The sequence below is a fragment of the Rhopilema esculentum genome, chromosome 4, assembly GCF_057945365.1.
Source record: "Rhopilema esculentum isolate cy_ngs chromosome 4, ASM5794536v1, whole genome shotgun sequence".
Lineage (NCBI taxonomy): Eukaryota > Metazoa > Cnidaria > Scyphozoa > Rhizostomeae > Rhizostomatidae > Rhopilema > Rhopilema esculentum.
The window spans coordinates 6,874,557-6,897,144 of record NC_142818.1 but is presented as its reverse complement, the minus strand read 5'-3'; the positions used below and the strand labels follow the sequence as shown (position 1 = coordinate 6,897,144).

Here is a 22,588-nt window from a genome sequence, read left to right as displayed (position 1 = left end):
GGTTCGCAATTTATAGTGAAAACATTCTCCCTGTTGAAGCCAGGAGTACCTGGTCCAAACAGATTTGCCATGAACAGGAAAAAAATATTCTCCCGGCTGAAGCCAGGAACAACCTTATTCAGTCTGGTATGTGATGAACAATAAACTAAAAAAACCCTTTTCTATAAATCTGGTATGTTGCCTCATTGTAGAAATCCAATCTTTAGTCTGAACGATTTGTAAAACTTGCTTAGACAATGAAAATCAGCTGGGCAGTGAAAAATGAAAGACAATGCCAATCAGCTACCCAGTACAGATGAAAGAGAGCAATTACAAATGTCTCTCCTGTCAATGACAAAAAGATTGTCATTCTGGTCCAAAAACAGGTTTGCCATTAATAGTAAACATTCCCCCAGCTGAAGTCAGGCCTAACCTGGTCCACAGCGCAAATAATAGTGAAGCATTCACCCCGCTGAAGCCAGGAATACCTGGTCCAAAACAAGTTTGCGATGAAAAGGAAAAATATCTGTAATATCCTAATATTAAAAATATAATATTAGGGACTTTTTAGAGATTTTTCTCGAAAACAACGCTTTTTGCGAAAGGCGTACGAGATTTTCGTTGCGTGATATGCCCCTAGGTTTAAACCAACTAAAACGAAAGTGATCTGTGAAAACGAAACACATTCGTGTCGACTTTGTAAGGAAAGCATCAATTTAGGATATTTGCAAAGAGTATTCCTCAAATCATTTGTTTCCCTTTCGGTTTCAACAACCTGTTTGCACCCAGATCAATAATTCAGAGCTTTGGCGCAATAAAAATCACTCCTAGATTTCATTAAACTGAAAAACATATGATATCAACATTGTGACTTCGCAAGTGGAAAAATATCAAACGAAAATCTCAAATTTTCATTATTTACGAATGTATTTCTTGATCAAATCTCTAACTGGATATAACATAAAAAAATTTAAATTTATTGCACCTTTCACATAACAATCTACGATTGCCAAGAATTAGCTCATCGAAAGGGGGTGGGTGGGGTAAAAGGCAAGTTAATTTATTGGCTGGCTTCTTACATATTGGGATAACTGGTGTCGGCTTTTGTACTTTTTATTGTAGGTAATAGGCTTGTGAAATCCCTGTTAGTTCAGTTCGGCCAAGCCCAGTTCAAGGTTGAATCAAACAGAGGAAAGCCGCTGAGTAGCATTTTGGTTTCAACTTCTTTCTTTAACAAATATATTGAGAGACAATACAAAAACTTAAGCACCCAAACCCAATGTTATCTTTCTAATGGACGATCGCATGAATATCGAGAGATTGATAGAATCGAAATGAATTGGGCAGTAGCCTCGAACTAGACTACAGCCTCATATTAGTCAAAGACGATGACGGCGTGAAATCAAAGTTCTTCTGCCAAAGGAATTCAGCGGCTGAATGACAAACTGCACACCCAGACAACTATCATAAATGCTTGGAGGCAAACCCATTATTGCTATAGCGGAATACAAGATGTATCCTCCTGGACTGATACACTACCTTACATAGCTAATATACGTCTAAGTAAAATCGCCTGCAAAAGTTAGAATCTCCTATAATACTAAAGCTATTACCAAAGCGCACGATGAGAATTGATGACATTTATCATAGCTGTAATAATAATATATCTTCGACACCTACAGTACGTTATAGAAAAGCAGGCTAAAAAATCTAAAATATCCTTAGAAGTCAATATGAGATCTCTCCCAATTTGAAAAAATGCACCTGATAGAGTTGAAAGTCTGTGGGGAGAAAAAAACAGCAAGGTGAAGTCCGTTCTAACGTTCTAGCTGTTTTGTTCATAGAGGTCCTCTACTCCTTGGTGTCGATCGCAGTCGTCTTTTAATCGCAGAACAATTACCGAAAAAAAGACGCTGATAATCATTCTGGACAAGCAATTATATTAAGAATAATCTATTCGAGGAGAAAATAGCAGCTTTGATTTACTTTTCTTCGCTTCCTACTACGCTTTAAGGATGATATGCAAAACGCACCCAAGAGGTTTGATACTTACCTTGAATTTACGTTTTCACAGCTTTAACCTAAGCTAAAGAAAAAAGGAGGGAATAATTTGATAAATGGGTCTAAATCGAAGATGAGAAATGTTGTCTCCATGTTTGATACACGGCTAATATTTCACATTGGAGATATAGATCTTAGCCGCATAGCTTTGAAGTTTTTTAATTGATCGAATCGTATTCGTAAAGAAAACTAAATTATTCTCTAAATGTCTACAAGAATTGACGTGTGGTACATTTGTTGTCTTTAATACTAAGGCGGTGGAGGTGGTGGGTCTAGATCCAATCTCTGCTGACGATGAGGGGGAGGTCCACGAGGGGGAGGTCCACGAGGTGGAGGCGGCATACGGGGAGCTGGCTGATGGTGCTGCTGCTGCTGTAATTGTTCTGGCTCTTTTGGTTGTTGCTGCTGTCCTAATCGTTGCGAAGACGTTGCTTTCTTAATAGCTTTAAAAGGAACTTTCTCCTTTGCCATCTAGAATGAGAAGATCAAGCATTAACAGAAATGTAACAAAAAGACCAAATCTACCATATCGTTATTGTCAGCATTTCTATCACCAACCTAATCAATTAAACATAACAGTGATTTTATAAGCAAAACTGTTATTATAATTATGGATAAAACTGTTATTATAGATCTTAAATATGGATAAACTGACGTTACAACACGAATGAAGCAAGTATTAAACATAAAAAAATCTCACCTGTCGCAACCTGTTTAAAAAATCTTTGTTCTTCTCCTTTTTCTCTCTTACAAGCATCGATTGATTGTGCCTCTCAATAAGTACAGTAATCTCAGCAATGTCCATTATATCAATTGGATCCAACTCTTTTTCCCTGATTAGCTCAGCCAAATATTCTACGTAGTGTTTTCTATGATACAAATTTACACTAATTAAACAGAAATCAGGCATCACAATAGGTATGTCACACTTCAGAATAATTTGTTCCTATAGTGGTTTCATAAAAAACCTCCCCTTAAGAAACTACCCCTCACCGTCTGCATCGGGAAACACGAAAACAAACAGAACTGTCTATGATCAAACCCTGAATTAAAGAACAAATAGAGCTGTTGAGGAGAAAGCTTTGCTATGGGTCTTTACGTCTGAGCCCCTGATAGCAACGCTATTTTAGTTAATACTCTAACGAACATGCGCAGCGAGAAGAAATATACTTTTCTTTACCAAGCATACCGCTATCAATCCCGAGCCGTAGTTATATATGATGACTGAGGCAAGGGTCTCTTTTCGAGGCACATTTATCAAATGGAGGAACGCACCGTTCAACTGGAGAGGCTATCTTTATAGGGGGCATTCTCTCATTTGGAGGTGGAATGTTGTCTTTTCGAGGGGCACATTTATCGAACAATTAGCGATCTCTTTCAATGAATAGGTTCCGGTGTATCTTGGTGGGGGTTGGTTCTGACTTTGAAGGGGAATGCTCTCAATTCAATAGGCACAAAACTAAAACTCTCACATTTGTTATTCATGCCATAGAAACAAGCCCTGGGACTTTGACGCGTGGAAAGATCTGCAGTCATCTGGCAGCTCTACATGGGGGCCCATTCAGAAATACTGAATATCACATTGCATATTGTTTGTAATACATCACAAGATTTACCGACACGTATTATCGATATGTAAATTTAATGCTTCTTTGGTATTAACACACACGTATCCCTACAAGCACTTGAAATCCAGAACAGAGCTTCGCCAGGCATCCCCACAAAACCCGTGACATCCCAAATCGCTGGATACTCCCAGACTAAAGACCGATTTCCATTTGACATTTTTTGTGCGCGCGGGCGTAGCGCCCAAATCTGAACATGCGTAGCTAAGTGCTGCTGTCAAGTGGCCGAGCGCACAAAAAGTTGAGACCCTATCAACTTTCTGGCGCTCACAGCGGACGCAAAATCGAGACCACTTGATTTTAATTACGCATGCTCAGACTTGGGCGCTACGCCCGCGCGCACAAAAAATGTCAAATGGAAATCGGCCTTAATAAGCATCCCTATGCGCTCCAAATACAAAACATTATCCTCATTCTTGCTATTGGTAACACAATATGATATAAGACAAAAAGAGCCGTCATAACTGAGAATGGTTTTTAAATAGCTTACAGGCTTAAAATGATTTTTTAAGGATTATTTTATACTTGGTTTGCATGTCTAGTGTATGAAATATGAGCAAAGCCAAAAGGCAGGGATTCTATTCGAAAAGAGATAGACCTGTGAATGAATTTTTGCAAAACCTAAAACACTTTCATGGCATTTAAAAATTTCGAAGCGAGCAGGAGCTCTTGCCAAAAAAATGAAGTAAAAAGCGACATTAAGAAATATGAAGGACCGATAGGGAAATCATCTAGAAGATAATTCGAAAAAGGCCTTAAACGCCTGGCTTAAAGAAACTTACTCGCACAGGCCTGCGCAGCCTTTACCAGCGACTCCGCCGCAGGCTTCGTCGTATTTATGTTCGGTCTTGTCTTCTTCCTTTTGCATCATGATGTTGCACTTTGCCTCTAAAGAAGAGAAGACTCGAGCGTTAGTAGCAAAATAAAGTTGAAACAAAGTCCGAGTTCAAGGAAAATACCGGAAACATATAATATCACACTGAAGCGAGAGCAAGAATTGCACATTTGATTGGTTCTATAATTAATGTTACTGGGTAAGCCCTCTTCCAAATGGTACTTTCTCCAGATTTCATAAGTACAGAGAGAATGAAAAGTTTAATGTAATTTCTCGGAAATTAGGAAGTTTTGATTGCAGTAAGAATCAGAATTGGAAACAAAGATCGGAAAGAAATTCGACTCTTCATTTGTTTTTCAAACGATAAAACCTTTGTAGAGTGAAACAGGCCAGGGTCTTTACTAAACGCATGACGTAACACATTGACATTTGGTAAGCATAAATACGGCCGTCAAGTATTGATTGTCCAGCCCATTCAATAATACGAGTAGGTTGGAAAAGTCACATGTATCCACAAGAAACGTGTCAATACCAGAAGAAAGCAATATTAAGTTCTAAATATCTTCTAAGGAAGCTAAGGGTTACTGTTCTTCAAATTCTAGTGTTTTTTAAACAGATATATATATATATATATATATATATATATATATATATATATATATATATGTATACCAGTCCAAAGAATAGTATTTTATGTAATAGTAAAGAACGGTGTTTAGATTTTGAATCCCCCCCACCTCAAGGTTATATTGGGGAATGAACACCTAAAATCAGCCTTGAATAGGGGGGGGAGGGGATGTTGGTTTATACATCATGCTACTTAGAGCTGTGACTGAAATACCTTTATTTGTTGGGTCATCTTTTTTGAAATCGATGTTATGTAAGCCCAAAAGCTTCTGCAGTCTCTTTATTTCGATATCGCGAACATAGTAGAAACAATTTCTAGGATGATGACCATGAATACCAATTTCAGGATGAGCTTTACATTCCTAAAATGCAAACAATTCACACATTTGTTTTTATACTGTCAACCAGTGGCGTAAAGGAGGCCTCTGGGGCCCCCTTTGAATGGAGGTCCTTAGTTGTTGAGCTAGGTTGCCCCACATTGTTGTCGTCTCCTAAAGCAGTTTTAAAAAGAATGACTCTTTCCGTGTTTTTTCAAAATTCCCTTTCAATCGTTATCTTAAAATATATTTCAATTGACTTTAATTATAATGATTTAAAGCTGCAGGTCTATACAGAGGTTTTTGAACACTACGAAACGTGTACAAGAATTTGTAGTTTTATTTATTACTGCAAACAGCAGCAAGCTGGGTAATTTCTCCGAATTAACCAAACCTATAAACTATGTAGATTCCTCGTACAATTAAACATATACTGAACACTTGTTGGTTTTTAGCTTGAAACCTAAAGATTAGGCAATCTTTCTTTACTAAGATATAAAGATGATTGATGTTTGCAACCATATACCTTTGCAGCGTAAAATTCTCCTCCACAATCTCCGCAGAACTGGAAATTGCACTGGGTGCAGGTGAAGTGAATACACCCACCACGTGCCAACTCATAAGATGTATTACATTTTGGACACGCTGAAACGGCAATAAATATCAAACTTTTAACTGAAACAAAGTGAATAAATTTATGGAAGCATCTGTAAACATTAGGACATGAGTCTTCGTCTATAGCCAAATGTTTTTGAAAATTTTCTGATGGTAACAAAGCAGATCAGATTTTAACAGCAAATCAATCGTTCTACTAAAAATGTTATGGGAAACTTATACTTAGTGGTCTTATAAACAATGTATAGTATATAGATGAAGAAAAATCGATGTTGAAATAAGAGCAATATCTAAGAACACCTGACCCTCAAATTATAAAAAAAATTAGAACATCAAGCCTCAGCAAAAATTATCTGCCTTTTATAAAAAAAGAGTGTAATGGGAGAAATGTTCAAATTTTCTACAAATGAAAACGGGAATAAGTATTGATATAAAGCGGAAATCTAGCAAAACATCAAGCCATACAACTTCTAAGGATGTTACTTCATGTTTACTGAAACTACAATGAAAAAATTCTCTTACTAATTCCGTGTCGTGCCAAATGATCATCTAGACCAATAGCTTGGTTCTGTGGATCATTAGCAACTCTCCATGCTTTAAAATCTTCGCAAGAGATTCCTTCGTGTTGTTCTTCCCACTAAGATGTGAAAAAGATTATCTGGCAATTGCAGCAACAGTCAAAGTCATTCATTATCACAATTTGGTTTCAAGCAAAGTACAAATCAAAACATTATTTTAAGGTTGTCAAAAACGAACAAAAATCGACGTTTTAACAGGAAGATAACATCAAAAATTTCTGATACAAAATCAGGAAGATGAAATTAAAAAATTATGAAACAAAATAATGAAGTACCTTTTCTTTGCAAGAAAAACACGTGTATTTCTTGCATTTTGTGCAGTACATTTTGATCCGCTGAGGTTCTTCCCACAAAAATCCATACTCAGGGCACTGCAAGGCAAATTGAATTTTAGCTCCGTCACAGTAGCAGAACCCAGTAACATTGAAGTAAAGTGTGTTTTTCTGTTCTTTACTCTCAATAAACAGTGATGCTTTGGTTCTATAAACAGTGGCTGGAATGAGGGCTAAGATTTGGCCGCAACTAAGACAGACAGCTTTACATTTTACAAAAAGATAAAGAAACTTTGACAGGCTTGTTCACAGCCAAAGTGTCTGGTCATGACTTTATTATATAGCTGATTAACAGAGAAACGTTGAAATAGGACGCTTACATTTAAACATAACAAACTTACATGAGCACACCATCTAAAATTTGGATCATCTTTCAAGCTAAAGTCTCGAAGCTTCTCTTCAAAAATTTTCGCTACATTTTCAGGCAGGCGCCCCTTCTTCACTAACTGTTCGACCTAAAATGAAGAATACTGACCCTATAAGCTGAAATAGCACCATAAAGTACCTCTAAATATTCAAGATTGACTGATAGTGGCCAGTGAAAAACATGAGTTTGCTAATAAATTCGATGGGAAATAGCCCATGCTATTATGGCAGTATCTCAGTCGAATTGTAACAGATTAAACTGATTTTTGCAAATGTAGGCGTATTTCGTGTTCAGGGGCGGTCACCTGGTCAAATATTGGGGGGGGGGGCAAGCCTATTGTTTTAATAAGATGACGTTACATTTCCCATTGTTTTAAAACATAAGACCATTGTTCTCGAAAGTATTGGGGGTCGCCCACCCCTTGCCCCCCTCCCCAGGTGTTCACCACTGTTCGTGGTGTTCTTTCTGGTCATTCGGCAAGAATTAAAAAATCTTTTGCTACTCTTTTAAATTGTCTCTTTCATTTCGTTAAGTATTGCCTTAAATATGGCAAACCAAGTCCAAATATCGGAATCCAATAACAGACTTAACAGTGTGTTATTAAATGTTTACACATCCCTTGGCAACATATAGAATACGATCAGTTTAAAACTGAGGTTACCTTATGACTCAAATATTGAAAATGGATCATTGAGGATTCTTCGTCAAGTTGATCCGGTTTGCTACAAATGGGACACACAAGTTTCCGAATAGTCTGGACATTGTTCGTTATGTATTGGCACACGCAGTCGTCGCATATTTCACATGTATTACTCTCACAAAAGTAATTTATAAACATCTAGAAAAGCAATTAGTTCAAAATAAATTAATTTTCAAAGAGATTGTAACAAAAAGGCGATTCAGGCATAGTCTTTTATTGATAAATATTTCACGTTGTTACTCTATTTCCATAAAACAGAAAAATTAGGATCACCTGAGATAACGAGAGGGAGGACAGTACTCAAACATTTTATGAACAAGTTGGTCCATTAGGGAAAATCATTTTTTCATTAAAAACCAGAATCCTCGTTAAAAAAATCCAAAAATAATGAGATATGAAATGCTTTATCAATTGTGTTGTTAAATTGATGAAATCTTTATGCCTCTTATTTTAACAAATTACCTATTTTCCTGAAGCTCATTCCATTTATTACTAATTGCACAAAATATTACACACAATTTATTACTAATAACCCAAAAAAGTCAAAATGCAGCTCATTGAATTGTATACATTCGCATTTCATGAATCCGTGTTCACAATATCGGATGGACCTCCCCATATGTAAGCGCCCAAAGAGCCCTACTGGGGACAACAAACATTCAAAAATATGCAGAAAAGCTTAAGGCTGCACTTCGTTTGAAAATGGTCTCGTAAGATTGCAAAACCAGAGTAATAGTGATGTCTTATTAACACACGAAAAAAAGCTCTGAAAATTTCAAAATGATACTAACATTACAATTAGCTACGTTATTGTAGCAAAGGTTGCATTGATGCTCCATGTATCTTTTCGCTCTTTCAATGTGTTCGTTAGCATTGGCTGCCTCTACACAATCACTGATGAAATACTTTTCGTCCTTTCTTTCTGCTGAGTAGTGATCAATCAATTTCATCACTGTTCCCGCACGTCCCCATGATTTCATTCCAAACTGAGCTAGAATTGTTGCTGTCTTTTGCTACAAACAAACCAAGGTCTGGTTGAATTCAGGAACGAAGCCAAAAATTGTTTTTCGGAGGGGTAAAGAAATGATTTGTGCCGAGAAAAAGAGCGTCTCACTCTTCAATGGTGTGGTCATAAAGGTTACAGATATACTACAGGGCGGAAAATTTTTTCTGTTTGCCTGGCAAAAGCCTTTTGTGCCGACGGACAAAATTTTGGGCCCCCATATTCCCCTTTGGCGACGCCCCTAGTTGTATCACTGTGAATCAACGCACAAAACTTATGATTGGAAAGGTTGCCAAGGCCGGCAAAATTCTATTCGACAGCAGGAATGCACGGGACATATAATGATAACGATGACGATGACAAGGACAGTGATGAGGATATGATAAATGATGATGATAAAACTTTTGATTTTATCTGGAAAACTGGAAAAGCTTCGTTGGTGTCGTGGCAAATAAAAAGTTCTCTGAATTCAATGAAATTTGATTCCTAAATCCTGGAAAATTCATACATAGTATTTCATATGACATTTATCCAACAAATAGGTAGTATTGCGTTGATCTTTTTGAAAATATAACCAACCTCGACAGGAATATCTTTGTTCATTAGTTTTTTGCAGAATTTTTCCCAAACAACCTGATCCTCCATTTGAAAAAGTCTTTCTCTGAACTGTGCCAAAACTTTTGACTGTAACTCCAAAATTGCTTTGCTCTTATTGCCTACATGAAGTAAATTGGAGAAAAATCTTTAAAATGACTTTGTCCAATACAAGGCTTTAAAGTAAAAGACTTTCGTCCAATATAACAATTACATGGTCGTTAAAATAACTGTTATATTTTTAGAATCAGGAGGTCGTGGAACAATTGCTCTAAAAAGGTCATGACGCACTTTAATCATGTCGTACACAACAATCCTCAAATAGTCAGACCAGATAAAAAAGGCTCCACCTTTAGATTTCTCTAGCGCTTCCTTTATATCTTCTGACCCAATTTCCTTGTTCTCTTTGAAATACTCTTCCAAAACCTTTATCTAATAATAAAATAAAAGTTTCGATTTATACGATGTTTATGAATAAAGAGCTAAAAGCTGCAAGTTCTCTAAAATATGACCGAGAATATCTTCAGAAAAACAATGCAACAAGGTTCTTGTTGAAAACATACAAACCATTCATAAATGTTCCTAGGTATATAGATGAATAACAGAATCTTGAAGATTGCTTTTCACTACAAGGACCTACGATACACAGCAAAAAAGAATGAACAAAAAGAATGTAATTATGACTTGTCATCGGAGCTGCAAAAAGTATCGGAACCCGGAACTAGATTCTCAGAACAACGTTGGCTTGGCAGAAACTTGATAAAAACAGCTGTTTTTTGCAATAACAAAAAGGTTTTCTTGACTTTTTCATAACAGATCAATAGTTCATACCAATGTAAGCTAATTATGTCCTAGGGTAGTAGAAAACATCAAACAAAGAAGTCTCACATTTTGAAACCTTAATTATTACTCATTGGTCAAATATCACAAAAATTGTACAATTTGGAAGGAACCTTCAGTTACCTTATCCTGGACCTTTTCGCCTGACAAAGTTGCATACCAAAAGTGGGAAATTTATTTGTTTTGCAAAGTGATGTTTTAGTTTCTTGATATTAGGCTTTGCTTCTGGATCTTTAAAGTCAGTCGCCTGATGAGAAAGCCTAGTAGCCTTCCATTTATGGAGATCTGACTACTAATTTCAAAGAAGTGAACTCAGTTAATTTAGGATTTAGATTTGATAGACTCATAGCTTATCACAGAGCTGTTTGTTTTTTATTAATGTTTTTGGATAGTCGATCCTTGCCAAATAAAAAAGATGCAGTCAACAACATAACTACGATAATTTATTGGAAAATTTCTCTAGACCCAATAAATTCTGTGTACTATTCGTAGGGCTATAGTACACAATACTTACACATCACAGAAAAGTTTTTTGTACTGTTTCTCAGGTCCCCAGATAGGAATATATTTTTTGCAGCTCCGCCTGACCGTTAACCAAGATAAGTGAGTAATTCTCAGATGTTCGGTTCTTCTATAAATGCACGTCAAAAACTTTATCATGGCATCGGGTGCCAATTTCAGAGTAGAGTATAAATGGTGCTTTGATGCATTGTGGTGTAGAAGTATGAGTAGCATATGGTCGTTAAATGCATATGTATATGTTAATATTGCCAAGGATTCGACTAATGTGGACTCTTACCTCTGGAGTCTGGATCATTATTGAGGCATATAACAGTAATTAAGAAGAAATGTGATGTATCGAATAAGACTAACAAAAAAGACACAAATAAATGGTTAAGACTAGCAACTGGCAAATAAATGATTACTAAAACTATTCATACCTTATATTGCCTATCTTGGATGCAAAGTTTAGATGCCTTCATCACTTTTCCATCAGTGCAAAACAATGCTTTTTTTGCCTCATCATCAGAAACCTTTCCAACCTGCTCAATGCATTCCTCAATAACAGACTCAACCAACAGGGGCCATTCTGTAGTTAGCCACATAATTATGCCTGACGTTCCTGATGAACAAACAGTTGAAGCCAACTCAACTTCTTTAATCTCAAAGCCCTGGTCTTCTGCATTCTAAAATTATAATTTTTAGAAAATACAGTCAGTGGTTCAAAGAGAACTGAGATGCTACAAAGGGGTTCAAATAGAACTGAGATGTTTGAACAATTTTCACCTTTTCCGGACATCACAAATGAACGTGTTAGTTTTGATGTATCTGCCGAAAAGAAATCAGGTGTCTAGGAAAAACAACAACAAAAGCCGCTAACGATGTAAATGAAATATCATAACGCACGTTGTGCTGGATGTCCATGCAAATTCTGCCGCCCATTAATTCTAAACTTTGGATATTTATGAAAAATATTTTGGTCATCAGTTTTAAATTGTTTATTCTTATGCCTTGTAAATATATTATCAGCTCCTTTCCTATAAAATATTGTATGAAGATTTTTAAAGTTGGAAGCAATTAGCTACCTTTATTTAGCTATGCATCATATTTGTATTTCAACGATAAATAAATTTATAACAGCAACAATGATAATAGCAACAATAAAGGACGATGACAATATTTAGGAACAAAACTGCCCCTCAAAGAAACAAAACTGCCCCTCAAAGAGAACAGCCTCCTCGATCTTGTAGGTCTAGAAACACTGTTAAAACAAGTGATTCTGCCATCGGTCAACATCCTTTGACAACCCAGATCGTGCAAAACTCTATAATGACGACATGTTTCGGATAATTGACAGATCCCGGTCGTCCTTCTATCTAGCAGTTTTGGAGTCGATCTACACACAAACGAAAAAGCCGCCATTGTGTAGACAGAAGGAGTAGACAGAAGTGGTAATTTTTCTTTAGGCTTGCGGCACTGATTGGTCAACTATACCGGTCTTGTGCTTGCGTTTTTCTGATTGGCCTATTTCAATCCACAACTGGGTATATATTTTTAATCGTGTTATTTCGGACCATTATTCTGACGTTTTATGCTCCGAGGAATGTCAGAGGAAAAAGCTTTTAGTATGTTGTAAAATGTTTGCTTTTTTCAAAGCCATTTTCAAATTCTGTACCAAAAAATATTATCATAATTAGGCAATCGTTTTCCATCAATATTTCTGCAAAATGGCTTGAGCTTAGAATATTGAAACTCCATGCCTGTTTTGAACATTTCGAATACGACACAGTTAAACAAACAAAACATTAATCCTTATGATAGGAAACTGTTCTCCACACGCAATTTTCTCTCATAAAATCGCTAAAACAAAGCCTTTTCAAGCTTCACTTCATTTTGCTAAAATTCCCCAAAGAAGAAAGTTCCTTGACTGTTCGCCCAACTCAAAATAATTACTCTGTAAACACATTGATCTTTTCATTACAAAACGATTTTTGATTATACCTTCAGAACATCAATTAATGCCTGAGCATCATTTTTCAATTCCTCTTGGTTTTTCCTTTCTTCTTGAATTCTCGCGGCTAGTTCACGTTGCTTCTTTTGTTCGTGATCAGACATCACCCGTTTCTTTGACATTGGTCGAGCTGTAAAAGTCGGTGTTGAGATTCCAGACTGAGGAGGCCATCCTAGTCTCAATTGCAGCCCATCTTGTCCATTGATGAAGCTTTCAGTCTAAATAATTGAGATGATTTGCGTAAATACATGCTCAAAATAGAGAATGCAATGGGAATCTGTAGTTAACCATACATAGATTATGATGATAAAATACAAATAATATAGAATGTAACCAAATCAAAATTGCATATTCAACAAACTGTTCATCTCTTGACATTATCACTAACAAACACAATGCATGATTGTCTTAAAAAATAATATCTTTGCTTTTATTTCCTTCTTATCACAGGGCCATTACGGTGCAACAGTAAGCAGACAAGTTTCGATTGGAGAATGGATATTCTTTTTTCCTATAAAGATTTACAGGAGTGCAGACTTGAGAGATTGCAGAGAGTGCACACCTTTTCGTCAAGAAATGTAGGGTCTGCACACAGGCTACCTTAGGTCCAAAACAGCAATTCCTTTAAGGTAGCATTTGCAAAGTTTCTAAACGATCAAAGTTTTTACAAAAAACGCATAGGTTTACATTCAAAGATTTTGATCTGATTTTAAACACCACATACTTGTAATTGGGTCTCGAATGAAATATTCTGATGTCCGTCCTCGTAGACTGAGGGAAGGTGAGCTTGACTTCGCCCGAATTGCATCCCTGTCGAAGATTCTAACGCACTATAATCGAAGCTTCGGCGATCCCCATACATCTCTGGTAACGAGTTAGCAAAAGGACGTCCTTGAGGATATGTCGGTAACGGAATCTGCGACACGTACATCGTTGACAAAGGGGGCTGTTCTACAGGGTACGATGCTTGGATGATCTTAAAGCAAGAATTAATCAACAATTAAAATACAAGCAATGCTTACATGCGCAAAAGACGGACCTTAAAAAGTAAAATCACTTCTATCGAAATACGTGGGAAGAGACACTGAAGATGATCGAGATTTAAAAGGTTTGTCTTAACGAAATATTCATTCATTTCTCATATCATGGAATAGCCTGCTTGATGACAATGTAAATGAAAAAAGGTTGTGACAAAAATCCTCTAAAGCTTTTGAGAAAACCACCTTATCTAACTGGAGGCAAAAAACAGTTGTATTGAGCAGAGGGCTGTAAGATACCTACATTAGCGATAATTATGATATAGTGTTTAGGACCAAAAGTATCTTAGCAGAATATTTTATTGTCAGTTGCAGATGTCCCAGATGAGTACATTCACGGTAGCAAGTCAGCTGGGCGGCACGAAAAAAAAACTGGCGGCGAAGTAGGAATTCAGATGAAAAAAACATTGCAATTGGCGTGTGGAAAACAGAAGAAAACATTGTGAGCTGATATTTTGATCCGGCACACAGGGTTTCATAAGGCCTCAAAATGGAAACCCGAGACACGCACATCAAAAGCATAAGTTGCCAATGGAAAGAGAAAGCCGTTGGTCAACTAGAAACAGCTTTTTTTGGGGGATGAATACTATATCTGCATTGCAAAAAAGAATCGAAAACAACACGAAAATAATATCAATAAGTCTCTTCTCGCATATCTGACAATTAATCAACAGTGCTAACCTTTAGCGATTTAGAAAACAAACAGCTACTTTTTGCATATTTCAAGATTTATTCGTACAAACTTACTCTCTTTTGCGTACGATTCTTGTTTTTACAATACGATATAATGACATAAATATTGTCTAAGTTGATGCAAATAGCTGAAGTTTCAGTTAGCATCACACGCTTTTCACAATCAGGGGGGCAGTTGAATTCTCTCGACACGGAATACGCGTTCACTCACCTCGAGATCCGGTTCTTTTTTCCCATCATCCTCCCAACTCGTCTTGAAGCACATCTTGCAAACCTTCGTGCTTCTTGGGTTGTGAAAAGTACAATGCTTGCAGCTCCAGATCTTCCCATTTTCTACAGACGCAGCTAAAGTAGCTAGGCTAGAGGAACTGTTTGATTTCCGGTTTGGAACCGACTGCAAGCTTGATGACGAGGCTTGGCCTACGAATGATTAGTCATAATTTCACGAACCAAGCAACAGAATCAGAACTTGCTCTAATCAACAGTTATATACTGATTTGTTGACATTGCAAAAGTTGTGTTGTTTTAGCAACAGAGAAATAGTTTCAACCATAACCAAAAGTACTGAGCTAAATTAATTTTTAAAAGTAGAAACTCACTTAATTTTTTAAAGAGGTATTTTTCCCTTCAGTAAAATAAAATGAAAAACAAAGGTGAACCCGTTTCCCGAAGGTTTTAAAGAGAATGCTGAGCTTCCAGAAATCTATTCGTAATATTCGATAGCTACTGTAATGCTTAGTTTAAGGCAAGAGAAATTTTCACCCAAGAACAAAAATTGAAACGAAAAGTCTTGAAACGAATGATTTATGTCAAAATATAACCTTTGAAAATTTACAAATGTTTTCTAGGCATCAAGGATAATATAACAACCTTCTGTTTAAAGATATAATGAATTCTTTAGTAGAGAAGCATTAAAGAAACAGCGGCTAATTATAACAGACGAAGTTACATAGAATCTCGTTGGCTCAACATAATCAGCACGAAAAACCGGTTTTCAAAACAAAATCTGAATGGATTTAGCAAAAGATTTAACCAACACTGATATCTGGATTCCGATGAACGCAATTTTTCACCGTGAATTATCTTGTTAGAACCTGGTAAGGGTATTAGAAACAAACCTTGCGTATTATTAAACTTGGATCTGATATTAGAGTTGCGCTGGTGTGAAGCATTGACGTCGCTTGAACCAGTTCGATATAATTCTGGAACTTCAGGTGTAATTTTGAAGTCATTTCGATATTGTTGTTGTTGATGTTGCAAGTAGCTTCTTTGATCGTAATAACTATCTGACGGTGGCGTTGATACAAAGCTAACTCCGATGTTTGGTACAGAATTAGTCACAGTGCCGTTTAGATTTGCTCGTAAGTCTCGATCTAGCTCGCGTTCTCGTTGCTGAGACAGAGAGTATATGCCAGATGTAGGTTTGGGCATTTCCCTGTATGAAACATCTGAGTATATACTAGGTATTGGTGTACGCTCGTAGGAAGTTACAACGCCTGTGCTGAGTTGTGCTCTAGGATAACCTGAATAGATATTTGATGTCACTGGTTGACGATCTTCGTTGTAAATATTAGGTATCACAACCACTGATCCAGGATCAGTAAAGTGTCCTCCCTGTCGCGGAGGATCACTGACTGGCCTGGTCACTTGATGACTGTCATCGTAATAATGACTGGCCTGATCACTGACCGGCCTGGTCACTTGATGACTGTTATCGTAATAATGACCAGCCTGTTCACTGACTGGCCTGGTCACTTGATGACTGTTATCGTAAAAATGACCGACCTGATGATTGACCGGCCTGGTAATTTGATAACTGTTATCGTAATAATGACTGGCCTGATCACTGACCGGCCTGGTCACTTGATGACTGTTATCGTAATGATGATCGGCCTGTTCACTGACCGGCCTGGTCACTTGATGACTGTTATCGTAAAAATGACCGACCTGATGATTGACCGGCCTGGTCACTTGATAACTGTTATCGTTATTATTCAGGTAAGGTTGAGAAGGACTAGTTTGCTTAGATGTAGTTGCAGCTAGTGTATTATTGAATCTTGTTTCATTTGGGGGATATAGAGTGACTTCTGAATACATATCTTCGTTTCTAACTTGTGCTCCAGCCAATGGAATACTTTGGTCCACCATTGCAGGCATATACTTACTTCCAAGCATTTGCGTTGAACTAATTTCAGTTAAACTGGAAAATGCATCTTCAAAGTTATCATCATCACTGTCGTCTGGTATCTTATACTCTGGTGGTATTTGACCTGTTTCGAACAGCATCTTGAGGTTCGGATGGGTCTCGTTGACTATTAAATTCACTTCAAATTTTGCTATGCAAAGATCAGTGGCTATTTTTTCAACCATCTTCGCGTTAGGACGCTTTTCTGAATCAGGAAATTTCAGGCCAACTACCTTACCATCTTCTCCGAGTATTTCTTCTTCGTATCCTAACAATTTGAAAACTGATTTTGCACCCATCAAAAATCCAACTTTTTGCTGGAAAATATCGTTTGTGATGATTATTTGCCTCCAAGATGGAGGACGCTCGTTTTCCGGTTTCAGTAGATTTGTAGAGTATTTTTCAAGGACTTTTAAAGCTTTGAACATAAGGCAATGAACTTGATAACCTCCTCCCTGTAAAAGTAAAGGATTTTTTTAGTACCAAGCAAAGGCTTAGATGAAGTCTCAATTCATCAACAAAGAATACATCAAGACCTATATAAACAAATTCTGACAACCAAAATGCCTGAAATTTATCAAATTCGAGCAAAAAATTTTATATCAATAATCATGCTTTAGTCAATAAACAAGGGACAACTCGAGAATATTTTGCCTTATTTGAAAGATCGAATTATCAGGCTATTTCATTATGTTTCGTGCCCTTGCTGGTGCAATCGTTGAACCATTAGACATCAACAGCAGCAAAAGATATGTACTGTAAAAACACGGACAGTGATATGAAAATGGTATAAGTTCCTTTGTTTCGACAAAAGCAACAATACAATGATGTAGAGACATTTCTTAAAACATTTTATTAAACCACAGTTATGTTAAGACTTCAGAACTAATAAAAGGCAGCTTGTAAATTACATCTAGACACGGGTTCAAACAAAAACGTTCAACTGTTTGATTGAAAAAAAAGATTTAATGGGTGATCTTTGTGGAAAAGCTAAGCACAAAATAATGCCTTTTGAAGGAACAATCTCTATAATTTCAATCTCACCTTATTTTTTTCCAGTAGTTCAAGTACATCAACGATTGCATACTTATCATTTACTGAACTACATTTCTTTAAAAGTTTTTCCACCAGAGGCTCAATTTCATCATCAGGGGCGAAATTGAGACAGAGACTCTGGATCTCCTTTACCATTGAACTCATATCACTGCTTGGGTATTCAGCTTTATCATTGACTTCTTGTATTTCAGGTTTTTCTGTCCAAGCAAACATTGGTTCGAATGGTTTACCCACATTTTCATAAGTTGTACCTGAATGTACTGTCTGCTCTTCCAATGTGTCCATTTGTTTAGTTACAGGTGTTATCAGTTGGTCATTTTTAGAAGAAAAATCGCTATATGGAAGAGCATCTAATGAAGTAAGCATGCCTACAGGTCTTCCACTCTGTTTGGTTGAAGAGCTGTCCATGCACATATCTTCTTTCTGAGGTTCAAAATGAAGAGCTTGATGTACATGCTCATTGACCGAAGACTCAGGTGTTTGATCCTTCTTTTTTCTTGGCACTAAATGCAATATTAATTGAAGGTATTGAAAAATATAGCTATAAAATGGCTGAGCATGTATTTGCTGATGAGCAATGTTTTCAGATTTACTAGGCCCTAAGGGTATTCTTTATAACATAAAAAGTCTTATGTTACCATTACTTAATAACAGAGAGACAAATAGATTTTCGACACATTCTACCAAACACACAATTCGGGTAGTTAATAACAAAATCATGCCTATACAGGCTCACAACTTGACCTTCAATGATTTGCTGCTATCTTTCAAGCACCCTTTCAAATAGATAAAATTTGAATTGAAAATTTAAAAAATAACACAATAAAATGATGAACAATGAATGTTACAAAATAACAATCATGATAACAGCCTTGAGTATCATGTACATTTAAATAAAAAGTTAAAGAAAACAATTCAAAATTCTTACACAGACTTTTAAAACGAAAATTAAGATATTCTTACAATAACCTGGAACTGGTTTTGGGGTACTATGCATGGGCTGATGGGGTCTAGGTGCTGGAACAGGCCTAGGTGCAGGAACTGGTCTTTCCATTTCTGGCTTTTTCTTATTTTCCTGTTCTCTTTCACTTCGTTCTGGATTCACTGGAGAGACACCCCTATGTATTTCATGTACAATCAATGATTGTTCTCTTTTAGGTGGCAGCATACATTTAATTAGTTCATTGGTACACCTAAAGACAAAAACCAGTTCAAAAACCTTTCTGTGTACTTCTGTTTAAATCCAATAGGCCCAAAAGTTCATGATTTTTTATCACAAAACATAAATTAGCATACATAAGAAATAAAACAGGTTGTTCAAAGTATCCATTAGCAAAATTTGTAACTAGAACTAGAGGATAATTCAGTAATAGTCACACCAAATGTAACCTGAGCTAAATTGAATACACCAATTTGACTTATGACCACGTTTTGGAAAATTCTTCAAATCTATTATACAAATTTTTTAAGCTCAGATTTGGTTTTATATCCATAATTTTAGGCCGGGTACTATTCTCCATACTGTTTGGGCTTGTATTTGAGATTTTACAGAGAAATGAAAATTGAAAACATGTAAGGGATTTGACACCAAAAATCATTCCAGGTGAAACTCCCCCCCCCCCCTAGTCTCCAATCACAATCAAATCTCTTATAAAATTGTTATCTTTACTTTATAAAATCAATATTGTGAGCAATACCATAATGACAACTTCCAAGGAGACTAAAATTATTGCTCTCAATCCAAATCTGAGGTCAAAATTTCGCACAATAGATGTTGAAAAATTTCTCAAAATGAGGCTGTATAGAATGGTACATATTTGGGTCTAAATTTTACATGGCTGTAATGAAGATTTTACATGACTGGGGTGTGACTGTATGCATAATGAAAATAAGCTGAGTCAACTTAGCGATTAAACAAAAACGAAACCAAATAATTGACAGAAAAACTACTTTGCCATAAATAAGGCTGTAGTTTATGAAAAGGAAAATGATGGGAAAAAGAACACCAGTTTTCTACATCTTCAATGTTTTCTATTCTTATTCATGGTGGAATGTATAAAATGTGTATATATATTCTTAGAATTTTAAAATTGTTACTGCTTTAAGGGAATTTCTTAGAACATTTTTAAACCATGCATTTTTAATTCTTTCCTGTTAAAATGGCAATGGAAATGAAACATGAAAATAGATAAAGCGGTGAAATACAAACCCCTCTTGACCAGGCTTCACAGCACCATCCTTTACAAAATCACTTCTACTCTCATGGTTGGTAATAAGTGCCTCAAGCTCTCTAAAATCTTTTTCTGTTGTAGACTCTTGCTTATAAGCTGGAAATGACTTCAGAAAAGTACCATTTGCATGATCAAAATCAAGAAGTGCCTGGATCACTGGTTCAGAATTGGCTCTAACTGGTGGTGGCCTAGACAATGTTTGCTGCTGTTGTGAATCAAACATCAACTCAAGGAACTGCATTTGCTCAACCATTTTCTGGTATTCATCTTCCCCTCCTTTAATTTGTGAAAACATTCCGAAAGTGCTTTCAGTATTCACATTCAAAAGGACATCTTGTTGTGTTTAATCAGTTCTATTCACTGACAAAAAGAAAAACATTACTTACACAAGGCAAACACGCTTTTTTATAAGGAACTTACCTCAAGGCCTAGTTCTAAAAGTTCCTTATTTGTAGACCTCAAATCATCAAATTGTAGTACCAAAAGTTCCTTAATAGTTCCTTAATTTGTTTTGACTACAATAAGATTTAACATTCAATAGAGAGAGATAGGCACAGCGTATGTGGAGACTACTCAATGAAGCACTCGACACACAAATAGCAAACAATCTATGCCAGTATTGGCTGCAAATGAATGGAACCAGCTTTTTTGTTCTTGATGCTTGCAGTTATAACAATTTTTCAAATTCAAAAGTTTCTTAGGGATTTCGTTTTTAGTAGTATAAGTTCTTTAAATATTTCGGCCTTCTACACATAGGTTCCTTATAAAGTGGTTCCTTATAAAAAAAGCGTGTATGGACCACATTTTCACATGGTTTTTGCTTTCTACTCTGTATTTGATGCATGTGAAAACCAGACAAAAATAAATAAATTTCAAAAATATCAAATGAGAATGAGCTGTTCAAGAAAATTGCCAGTGCTGTATTATACCATTCACTTTTATCCTAGTCAAATAACATAGGCTTTACTGACACATAAAAGCACAAATCACATGATTTTATCACTTCAAAATGCTATTGTCGAATCTGATGACCTGAAAGTGTTTAAGGTAACGTAAACCAGTGAACGCAGGACAGTAGCAGCCTTCAAACAAGCCAGAGCAAGTCACAGTCATGCTATTTATGAAATTGAATTGTGACAAATACTTGCACATAAAATTTAACTTGAACATTACACCACAAAACTTATCTATAGTTTAATGACGTGGGATCGACATGGCTGTTGCAAAAAGGAAGCCCTTCGGCCTTCCCTGTTCTTTTACTTCGGTTATGTAACAACAATAGCTAGCAGAACTCAGTTCTTCATAATTCAGTTTAAAATATTCACTTTAGTTGAAAATTTCACGTAAATTTCCTTTAGTCTACAAATAGATAAGATGACGTTTGCTAAAGACAAAATTCCAAAACCAAACCAGTCTGCGCGCGCCAACAAAGAATGTGATCTTCTAGTAAAAATTGAGTTTACAAATTTAACACCAATTTTATCAGCTTACTACGATGTATTTTATGTCCTTTCGAATCCTTAACAATGACTGAACCATGTTCGACCCAAGACAAGCAAAGTTTATCGAGAGATTCGTTCTGCCTGCTCTCCGCCATGACAGATTGCATTATTGCATTGGAGTTCATCACGTGACTACATATCTTGGACATAGATTGGACAGCCAAAGGGACTTCCCAGAAAAAAGCGATTACGTCATAAGACCAAATGACAGTTAGTTCCGTTCGTGCTTTATCTCGTAAAAACAAGACGCTTTTATAAATTGTTCATAAATGATTTAGTTGCCTACGAATGTACACAAGGCTCCTGAACCAAGAATGGGACACATCCTATTCTATGGAGGTGGCCCTATTTTGATAGCAAGGGACTTGGCAGTTGGCAGTTCTCTGATTTCAGCTAGGGAGTAGGGATGGATGCAGTAACCAAAATAAAATTGAATAAAACGAAATAACTCACGAAAGGTTTGGGTAAACATTACAGACAATGGGGGCAAAGGAATACACTCTTTTTATAAGAAACTGGCTATAAGAAACGAGTACTGAACAGTCAGAACAAATTAAGAAATTTCAGTACTCGAAACAACAAATTAAGAAACTATTAAATCGTGATAAAACTGAGAACAACGAAATTTTGTAAAATCCAAGAACATGATTGCCCTAATGGCCTAGAAATTAAGACACAAGGGATGAAAATATACTTCCCACGTATAAATACAGCGTCGGAACGGAAACGAATCTCTTGACGCGAAAAAAGGTCACGAACATTTTATAATATCATTCATGACATCATAATTAAGAAACTCTTAAGAAACAGTGAGTATTGAAATTTTCAGAACATTAAGACACTGTAGTACTCAACATCAACCTTTGTTTCTTATAAAAAAAGAGTGTACTCCAATAAGT

At 36.3% G+C, this 22,588-nt stretch overlaps 1 protein-coding gene across 2 annotated transcripts; it reads right to left on the bottom strand.

The window, feature by feature from the left end:
- Positions 1-882: 882 nt before the first annotated feature.
- On the bottom strand, positions 883-21,834 carry LOC148960343 (uncharacterized). Of its 2 annotated transcripts, none has more exons than XM_089116167.1 (21): positions 21,679-21,834; positions 20,166-20,547; positions 18,920-19,149; positions 17,945-18,459; positions 15,834-17,355; positions 14,927-15,135; positions 13,710-13,961; positions 12,976-13,203; positions 11,415-11,660; positions 9,984-10,065; positions 9,619-9,755; positions 8,828-9,049; positions 7,998-8,174; positions 7,311-7,424; positions 6,913-7,008; positions 6,582-6,696; positions 5,971-6,089; positions 5,342-5,489; positions 4,448-4,553; positions 2,741-2,909; positions 883-2,511 (listed from the first exon to the last, which is right to left on the bottom strand). In XM_089116167.1, the coding sequence occupies exons 2-21, from the start codon at positions 20,480-20,482 to the stop codon at positions 2,290-2,292; spliced, it is 5,226 nt and encodes a 1,741-aa protein (XP_088972293.1). In that variant the 5' UTR covers positions 20,483-20,547; positions 21,679-21,834; the 3' UTR covers positions 883-2,289. The 2 variants fall into 2 exon arrangements, with proteins under 2 accessions (XP_088972293.1, XP_088972294.1); XM_089116168.1 differs by having other exon boundaries at positions 18,926-19,149.
- Positions 21,835-22,588: the final 754 nt, after the last annotated feature.

What these genes read in the sequence shown, in the direction of transcription:
- LOC148960343 (XM_089116167.1), bottom strand. Translation starts at nt 20,482, where the DNA reads ATGTTTTCACAAATTAAAGGAGGGGAAGATGAATACCAGAAAATGGTT. An exon ending in GTGAAGCCTGGTCAAGAGGG is followed by an intron (nt 19,150 to 20,165) that starts GTTTGTATTTCA and finishes TTTTGTCTTTAG; the next exon opens with GTGTACCAATGAACTAATTA. An exon ending in ATAACGTAGCTAATTGTAAT is followed by an intron (nt 8,175 to 8,827) that starts GTTAGTATCATT and finishes TTGCTTTTCTAG; the next exon opens with ATGTTTATAAATTACTTTTG.